This window comes from Chelmon rostratus, chromosome 23, assembly GCF_017976325.1.
Source record: "Chelmon rostratus isolate fCheRos1 chromosome 23, fCheRos1.pri, whole genome shotgun sequence".
Classification (NCBI taxonomy): domain Eukaryota; kingdom Metazoa; phylum Chordata; class Actinopteri; order Chaetodontiformes; family Chaetodontidae; genus Chelmon; species Chelmon rostratus.
The window spans coordinates 19,859,968-19,869,746 of record NC_055680.1 but is presented as its reverse complement, the minus strand read 5'-3'; the positions used below and the strand labels follow the sequence as shown (position 1 = coordinate 19,869,746).

General features: G+C 41.9%; 1 protein-coding gene across 1 annotated transcript in view; it reads right to left on the bottom strand.

Annotated features, from left to right (window-relative positions):
- Positions 1–7,109: 7,109 nt before the first annotated feature.
- eif4e2rs1 (eukaryotic translation initiation factor 4E family member 2 related sequence 1) overlaps positions 7,110–9,779 on the bottom strand; it is a 7,690-nt gene continuing 5,020 nt past the window's right edge. Inside the window, exons 6-7 of the mRNA XM_041965216.1 lie at positions 9,193–9,329; positions 7,110–7,804 (exon numbers count right to left, since the gene is read on the bottom strand). Coding sequence (XP_041821150.1) covers positions 7,765–7,804; positions 9,193–9,329 — 177 coding nt within the window. The 3' untranslated portion in view covers positions 7,110–7,764. The remainder of the gene's footprint in view (positions 7,805–9,192; positions 9,330–9,779) is intronic.

Below are 9,779 nucleotides of genomic sequence, written 5' to 3'. Positions count from 1 at the left end.
CATGACAAATATTGATTGAAATGGTTAGAAATGGAGTTAGTAATGAGATATAAACAATGTTTATTGAAATGTCATGGTTTCTGACACTGACATTAAACATGCCCTGGGTCAAACTAAAACAGGAACATATTTGCTGTTCCTGAGAAACGAACATAACAGGAGGGTTAAATTCAACTGGACTATCATTGCACAAAGAACAAATACTCAAACAACAAACTGCAGTTCAGCATCAAACCACAAGTGCCACATAGGTCATATATGCAGAGTACAGACAGCAGTATAAATACAGTATGAATCAGTCAAAGCAGTCAAAGTCAGCTGTAGTGTCAATTCTGCAGTATGTACAAGATAAATATATATATAATATATATATAAATATATATAAAAATAGCATAATATGTCTTGTATATAAGAGCTTAAAGAGCGCAGGGGAGTGTATGTGCAGTACTGTGGTAATGGTGAAGAAGCCAGAGGCAGTTCCAGTGAAAGAAACAGTCATAGTGAAGGTCTTGTGGACGGTGTGAGTGAGGTGTTCTGTGGTGGAGGGGAGAAGCTTCAGGATGATGAAGACCTGCACCTCCTGAACCTGCAGGTCATGGTGGTCCTACAGCAGCCCCCAGACAGGAGGAGGTCAAACAGCCTGACTGGGATGAGAGGTGTCCCAGACAATGCTGCCTGTCTTCTACAGACACCGCTTGCACTGGACAGCCTCAGTGGTGGGGTGGAGAACCAGTGATGTCCCAGGTAGTTTCACCTCCCTCTGTAGCGCTCTCCCATCTGAGACAGTTTCCACACTGAGATGAGATGGTAAGAATGCTCTTTGCAGCAGTAGAAGTGCACCAGAATAGGAGGACACAGATGGACAATCTTCAGTCTCCTCAAGAAGAAAAGACACTGGTGAGCCTTTCTGACCAGGGTTCAAGAGTTAAGGGCCAAACCAGGAGCTGGACCTCCCCCCTGTCAGCCGACTCATCTTTGTTACTGACGAGGCCAACCACTGTTGTGTTATCTGCAAACTTAACAATGGTATTGGAACAATGTACAGGTGTGAAGTCATAGAAAAATCAGTAAGTGTGTGTGTGTGTGTGTGTGTGTGTGTGTGTGTGTGTGTGTGTGTGTGCACTTTCACCACAGCAGTCATCAAAGCAAACACCAGAACATCTGTCTGCATCCACAACCCAGATGAACCAGCTGACAGCCTTCCTCTTCTTCCTCCTCACTAAGGTCAAATGACTTTTTCAGGAGTTCAAACTTGTTCAAGTTCAACTGTGGAATCTAACGTAAACTAAACAATGCAGGACACTCACCACTCAATACAAAGTGCACAGAATGGATCTATAGGCTCGGGGGGGGTGTCAGTGACATTTTGCTCAACACTATGTAATACAGCTTGGACTAATGCAGACTGACATTCATACCAAAGGGGTGTTCCATTAAGCAGAGGACCACCCTTTGAGGACAACACCAGGGGATAAGAGGGCTGAGAGCAAGACGCCCCACTGGTGGAGCCCTGTAAGCTGCCTGGCAGCCAAGCCTAATACAGATGGCCCCGACTTACAGACAGCAACTGAAGAGGCCTAAACCCTCCAAAGCTACAGTACTGATGAATTAATGACAAAACAGAACATTTTTAAAGAGTAAAACAACTGGAGAGTGACAAACATGAGAGATGAAGCCTATAATAGACATAAAAGACAACAATGAATGAGTTTTGGCTTAATAAAGCATTCTGATCAGCAGTCAGGCTCAAGAGCTTTGAAGTTAAAAGATCTCAACACTTTGAGTGGACCTTAGATCCTTTTCAAACTGATCCAGCGACCCAAAAAAGACAAAAATCAAGTTTATGTCTGTTTGGAAAACCTCAGAGGATCTGAGGGTCCTGGTTCGGACATTAATGACGATGAGAGAGAGAGAGTCAGAGTCACAGATTGAACCAAGCTGACTTCTGTGACCTCTGACCTCTAAATCTTTACAGGTTAATGCCGACTGACACCATTAGCTAATGCTAAAGAGCACTAAGAACACTAAGTATAGCAACAATGCTATCGCTCTTAACGCAAGCTGAGAAGTAGAGAGACAGCATGTCATCACCATCCTGAGACCCATCGTCTACGTAAACACCGCTGTCACCTTGTGACATCATCCAGCTGCCTGTGACATCATCCAGCTGCCTGTGACATCATCCAGAGTGTGTTTACATTCACATTAATATCTGAGTTTTAAGTCTGATCCTGGTCTGATCCTTCAATGTTACTTAATGTGATGTTTTTATGAAACAAGTCACCATTTCAGGATCCAAACAGCTTTTCTCAAAACAGAGACTGAATAAAGGTCAAATGACTTTTTCAGGAGTTCAAACTTGTCAAGTTCAACTGTGGAATCTAACGTAAACTAAACAATGCAGGACACTCACCACTCAATACAAAGTGCACAGACTGGATCTGTAGGCTCGCGGGGGGGGGTCCAAAAGCAACTGGTATGCTTCAGGGCTGTATGGGGTTCACTGACAACAATGATTTGCTGACAATGTATGCTCATATATGAACGTCTGTGCGCAGGTCTGCCTCCCTACCAAAACCATCAGGTACAACAGCCACAAGGCCCTGCTCACCAAACAGAGGCAACCTGGACCTCACCACAAAGAAGTAGCGTTCAAGGAGAGTGACACTGATACATTCAGGCTGACTAAACAGAACCTCAAGAAGGCCATCAAAGGACCCTGCAGTCATCTAAATAAACTCCACTGGGTTTGAGTGGTCCCCTACCTCACATCCGGTTGCTTTGCAGCCACCTGTTGACCCCCTCACCACTTACATCAGCATTCCACGAGGTTGTGTCCTCTCCCCATTCCTGCTCTCCCTGTACACTAACGACTGCAGCTCCAGCCAGCCTTCCATCAAGGTGGTCAAGTCTGCTGATGACACCATGGTCAAGGACAACAATAAGTCAGCCTACAGGAACACTGTGTCACAGGTGGCAGCGTGGTCGATATTCAGATAAGAACCTGCAGCTCAATATCAGTGGAGATGGTCACTGAGTTTGGAAACACACACCTTCACATCACCCACTACTATCAACACCAGCTGTAGGTGGTGGCGTCTGTTAAGTTTCTGGGTATCACCATCTCTAGTGACTGAAGTGGGACTCTGATTCATCACATGTGATCAGTTGAGCTCATCAGAGGATGTTCTTCCTCAGACTGCTCCAGAACATTAACATCTCCCAGAACGTTCTCACCCAGTTCTACAGAGCTACCATGGACAGAGTCTTCACCTCCTCCATTTCTGTGTGGGACCCCACATCCTCCGCCCACACCAAACACAGACTGGAACACATCAGGTCAACAGCAGGAACTTGCAGGACAGGATCAAGAGTTCTGTATGAAGCCAGAGGCAGACAGAGGGCCAGAAGGAAATTGTAGACCCATCACACTCAGATCGCTGCCTCTTCAAAAAGGTTCCACCTGGGCACAGCTTCAGCACCAGAACCACCAGTAACAGGTTTACCCTGAGGCCACTGTCCTCAGCAACCCATCCTAGCTCCATCTCTGACTCCTAAAAACCTTTCCCAACAACCAGAAGCCACAGGCTCCATAAGCAGCTGCCCAGCTCTCTGAAAATGGAAACTAATTAAGATTCATTAAGAACTGGCAGTTAACAGGAAACGTGGATCTCAAGTTGAGGCCAGGAAGTCATAGAAAATGTTCTAGAGAACTGCTAGAAAGACAAATCAAAACGCCCCATTTCACTGCAAAAGACGTTCATGAAGATTCAGCAGACTCTGGAGTCGACTCTGGAGTCGTGGTGCTCCGTTCTTCTGAGCAGCAACACCTGCAGAAATATGACTTTGATGGAAGAAAACTTTCCTGCGTCCTCACTACAAAAGTCAGTGTCTAAACAAGCCTGACACATTTTGGAAACAAGTCCTGTGAACTGATGACATTAAAACTTATGTTTAAAAAAAGGAGTGCAGAATTTCATGAAAAGAACACCCCTCTCTGAGTGGATCAATCAGGCTTTTGGCTTCTGTTGCAGCCAGTGGATGGGGAACATTTCACTGGTAGAGCGAAGGATGGATTCAGTCAAATACCAACAAATTCTGGAATCAAACATCACAAAGATGATGGCTTCTGCAACAAGGGAATGATCCTAAACATATCAAAATCTACAAAGGACTACCTCAAGTGGACCAAGCTAGAGGTTTTTGCTCACAGTTCCTCGACTTAAACATCATCAAAATGGATAGACCTCAGAAAAGCAGTGATGCAGGACGGCCCAAGAAGCTCACAAAACTGGAGTCTAGAGTTTTTCTTCAGATGAAACTGTGCTCATCAGAGTTCATGATTTCATCTTTGAAGGTGAAATCAGACATGAGGAGGTTCAGCTGACACCTTTAATCCAATAACATTAAATGGCACACACACATACACACATACACACACACACACATATACTTGTTTTGTCAGAAAGAACCTGCAGCTGATTTAAAACCAGGTCACAACATCATTTTTATACATAAAACTTGTTTCATTGGATTTTTTTTACATTTTATTAAAAGAAAACTTAATTAGTTTTATAAAATGTATTTGAACGAACATCGAAAAGCAATCACGCTGACAACTGCTGGATTTGCATAAAAACTACTGAGATCAGCAGTTTTCAGTGTTTTGCATCATATGTGCATCAGAATTCCCATACGTTCTTATCATAGGCTTGTTTCATATTGGCTTCTGATCAAAACTGTTCTACATGACCACCTTTACACAAAATGAGACAATCAATTCACTAAAACACACACACACACACACACACTGTTTACCTCAGAGGTTCATCTGTCCAAAAAAAACCTTCAATTTGAGATAAAAGGAAAAAATCTGAAAACAAACTGCCGAACAACCGCTGAGCTGCAGAAAGTGCTGATGTCAGGTCAAATGAGAGGGAGAGAGAGACACACACACACACACACACACAGTCAGAGCAGCTTTACTTTAATCTCGTTTAGAGTTCAGGAGGAAGTTTGGAGGTTAGAGTCTGCAATGAGAGGATGACTTAATGTGTGTGTGTGTGTGTGTGTGTGTGTGTGTGTGTGTGTGTGTGTGTGTGTGAAGGTCTGGCCTTAGCTGTTGAATCTGTCTGAGGTCATTTCCTGAAACTAAATGTTGTTTCCTGACTGATGACACAGGTGGAGAAAGTCTAGGTAAATGTGTGACTGAAATCTATGAAGTTCTATGAATGAACATGTTGAGTTAAAATATGCTAAACAACAAATCAACAAATTAATTATCAAACACACATGCACACACACAGAACTGATGAATAATGTGATTATCACGGGGAGTAAAATGTTGTCTTGCTGACTAGTGAAACTCAGTTTCTCTCAGAGACTACAGATTAAACCTGATATCAAACTCAATAAAAAATCTATCAACAGAGAGAAAACAGATAAAACATTTGTCAACTTTCACCAACTAAAAGTTCAAATGAGCCGAGAGAGGATGAGAAGGTGTAAAGACCAGAAAATCAAGAGTAAAATGTCTGACGGCATGAACACATTAATCAGTGAACAATCAGCAGAGCGTTCGGTTTATCAGGTGAACGTTTGAATTCATTTTGGACGTTTATACAGTGACCAGATTCAAACAAACGCAACTGAACCTGCAGACCAAACTTCATTTACAAATCTCTCTAAATAAAACATACATTTCCTGCTGAAAAGCTTGTTCTGGTTTTTGCCTGTGAATGTTCTCATTCATCCAGGGCCTTAATGGGGGATCGTTTGCCTCACAATAGAGTGACACCATCCTTGGTTTTGGGGGTTGGCCTCACTCAGAGGATAAATACTTGAACCTAACACCATTTCATTGGACTGGAGCTGTCCCATCTCGTCTGGTGCACATGAACTGAAGGCGAAACGTCTTCCAAGACAACCGACAAGTCCAGTTGTGAAGAACTGAAGGCCCTGAAGTTTTGGGTTTTGTTATGTGGTTTATTCTTAAATTTATTTTTGACACCAGAATGTTTTTGTTTTGTTTTGTTTTTTTGCAACACACACAAACACACTCACTGACTGACGTGGATCAGTAATTGGGTTAATTGAAGCCTCTATGGGATCAATCAAGTCAAAATAACCTTGATTGTCCTCGTATGTCCCAGTTCTGGTCCAGTTGTGATTCAGCTGCTGTCTAGTCTGACGTCAGCCAGTCAGATCAAACGGGGAAAGAACATTTATGATAACAGGGCCTTGTTGCCAGAACTGTAGGGTTTTCTATGTTCTGTAGTGTTTCAGTTCTGTAGGGTTTCAGTGTTCTGTAGTGTTTCAGTTCTGTAGGGTTTCAGTGTTCTGTAGTGTCTCAGTTCTGTAGTGTTTCAGTTCTGTAGGGTTTCAGTGTTCTGTAGTGTTTCAGTGTTCTGTAGGGTTTCAGGGTTCTGTAGTGTTTCAGTTCTGTAGGGTTTCAGTATCTGTAGTGTTTCAGTTCTGTAGGGTTTCAGTGTTCTGTAATGTTTCAGTTCTGTAGTGTTTCAGTTCTGTAGGGTTTCAGTGTTCTCTAATGTTTCAGGGTTCTGTTGCACTTCAATGTTCTGTAGTGTTTCAGTTCTGTAGGGTTTCAGTGTTCTCTAATGTTTCAGTTCTGTAGGGTTTCAGTGTTCTGTAGTGTTTCAGTGTTCTGTTGTCTCAGGGTTCTGTAGTGTTTCAGTGTTCTGTTGTCTCAGGGTTCTGTTGCACTTCAATGTTCTGTAGTGTCTCAGTTCTGCTGTGCCTTAGTGTGTGGTTATGTGCTGAGTGGAAGATGATCTGTTAAGCCTGATCTGGATTAAGTCCATCCTCAGAGATCACAGCTCCCAGCTGGTCTGCAGCCAGGAATAGAGGCAGGATTAGACCTGCACTAACCTACCTGGAATGTCCTGGAACAGCATGGAATGGGTCTGTATAGTCTGATAGATGGAGGTACTGCCAGCTGGGTCAAAGAGCTGCACTGGTGGAAATGCAGCGAGTCACAGTGAGAAGTTCCTGACTCAACAGCTCTGACCTGCCAGAGCCAAATGACATGTAATGCATAGATCAGCCACTAGGGGTCCACATTAGCTTTTATTTGTATCAAAAGGAGTTTATGATGCTTATTTTTTCATTCCTGTGATTTATTGGTTGTTGAATCGATTAGTCTTTTAATCTTACAGTTGTATTGACCTCACTGATGTACTTATCAGTAAAAAATTAAAAATCCACCTGAATGTCTTTAGTTCCCACATTATTTTTCATGACTTATTTTATATAATGGGTAAAACAGAAACGACAAATTCAACAAATATTCAGTTTAATTAACACAAAGAAAACAAAAACTTAAAAAAAACAAATACAAAATCCTGTCTGCTCAAACTCTGCAGGCCAGACCAGCAACAACTGGTTATACTGGTTATACTGGTTGGATTGTACATGTTGGGTTGAAATGAAAAGATCTGAGAATATCTTCCTGAAGCTGCTCATCAATAATCAATCAGTGAAGAATCAATCAATGTTACAAACAATAAAACAGATAAACAACTTAAGTTCAGTCAGTTTATTAGCCAACAGTCACCAAACGCACACACACACGCGCGCACACACACACACACACACACACACACACACACACACACACACACACACACACACACACACACTCACACACACACTCACACACTCCTCCACTGGCCAATGGCGATGATGATGATGATGATGATGTGCCTTCTGATTGGACAGGAGGACAGTCAGCTGACACATTTGTCTTCAGAGGGAAATCTTTGTGTTTCTGAAGCTCGAGTTGTCCCTGAAACAGAAAACAGTCACCGTGAAGCCTCAGGATCTGGTTCTGTTGCACCAGCTAAACGACAACTAGAAACTAGTTAGTGTGATACTAAAGCTGTGTCGATGTTTGGCTGCACCACAGAGAAGTAAGGTTCATCTAAACTGAAGCACTATTCTTACGCCACTGTTTATTCCCGTGTTGTCTCTCGTGCCCAATCATCTTGAAGGTGAACAAGCTAATGGTTAAAATTGCTACATTAATCATCAAACAACCACAAAAAGGTTCATAAACTAGGACAAAGCATCAGAATTTGACATCGAGTGGTGAAACCGTCACAGCAGCTTAGTACTGTTACAGGACTAGATGGGGTGCTGCTGCAGGAGTAGCTTGGCACTTTTACACGACTACTTCCAAGAACTGTTGTTTTTTGTTTCTTTTTTTTGTCATTTATGCCAAGATACGCTCATATCCTTACATTCTGTGCAATATTACATATTTTATTTACTGTTGTTGTATATTTTATTCTTCTGTGCAATATTTCAACACTATTATTATTATTAATCTGAAGGCAGCTTACATTTTTTATTCAGTTGTTGCAGCAATGCATATTTTTTATATATTTCTCTACATATTTTTTTCTTTTATATAGTCACAAATTTCATTTTGCTTGTATAATATGTACATATATATATATATACACATATATACATACATATATACATATATAGTCAACTTTTATTTTTTTGTTTTTTTAATTGAATTGAATTTCTCTGTCTCTGTTGTTGTTTTTCTTTCCAAACGCTCTTACATGCTGCTGTAATGCCCACATTTCCCCAGCAGTAGATAAATAAAGTTTTATCTCATCTCACTACACAGCTGCTATTTCACAGAGGATTTTTCACCGACTGAGGGCTCAGCATAAAATTTAAGTTTTAACTTTAAGTTTTATTTCACTTTTGTCTACGTTGGAAATATTTATACCCTTAAAATGTTGGCAGCATGTAAACTCCTAACTGAGTGAAGTTAGACTCACACTGGGCCACAGTCCAGTCCTGGATTTGATCAAAAACAGTTTGTGATCGTTAAACCTGGTTCTTCAGCTTCAACAGTATAAAGAGTTCTGATAGAAGAACATCAGGATCTGGTTCTGGTTTTTATCATAAACAGGATGTAATTCTGTTAAACCTGGTTTCTCACTTCTAAAAGTAAAAGGGGTTCTGATTAAGGGAGCTCTGTGGCTGTGTTGTTCATTCAGGTCTGTACAGACCGAGTTACCTGAACAGGTGATGAGTCTATTTGCTAGAGCTTCATTGCTTGGCCACAGTGTTTGTTTTACTAGTACTCAAGACTATTTTGTACTCCATGACTGTGTTTTACAGTAGTACTACAGTTAGTAGAAGTCAGCTTACCTGAGGCTGTCATTATGTGTCTTGTACTCCATGATGGTGTTGGTCGGAAGGTTCAGGACTCGTCTTAAAGTGTCTCTGATTCTGGATGTCGTCGTTTGGTCGTTGGACGTTCTGTTCCAAATCGACAGTATGTCCTCCTGAGGGAGACAGGTAGAGATCCTGATCCAGATCTGAGGCCTATCAGGTCCAGGTCAGACTGTTAAGGATTAGAGCTCCTTCACAGTAAATCATAACTCCTGTTGGTCCCCACTGACTGAATGCTGTGCAGTATCAGTGTATTTGTACTACAATAGTGAAAGACGACAATATTTATTTGCCTGAAAATGAAGGAAACAATCGACGCGCCCCTTCTCATGACGCATGCTCCATTATTCTCTATGAGCTCTCTGAAAACAAATTCAACATGTCAGCAAAATAAATAATATTCCTGACATAACGGCGCTGAGTGACGTTTAGACAGAGTGAAGAAGACATCAGTCAGTGTCGGTCCTTCCTCCTCTGCTCAGGTGATTCACTGTCTGCAGGTAGACGGAGGAGGACTGTATCTGCTGCAGCCACGTTTACGACAATCTGACAAGTTTTACACG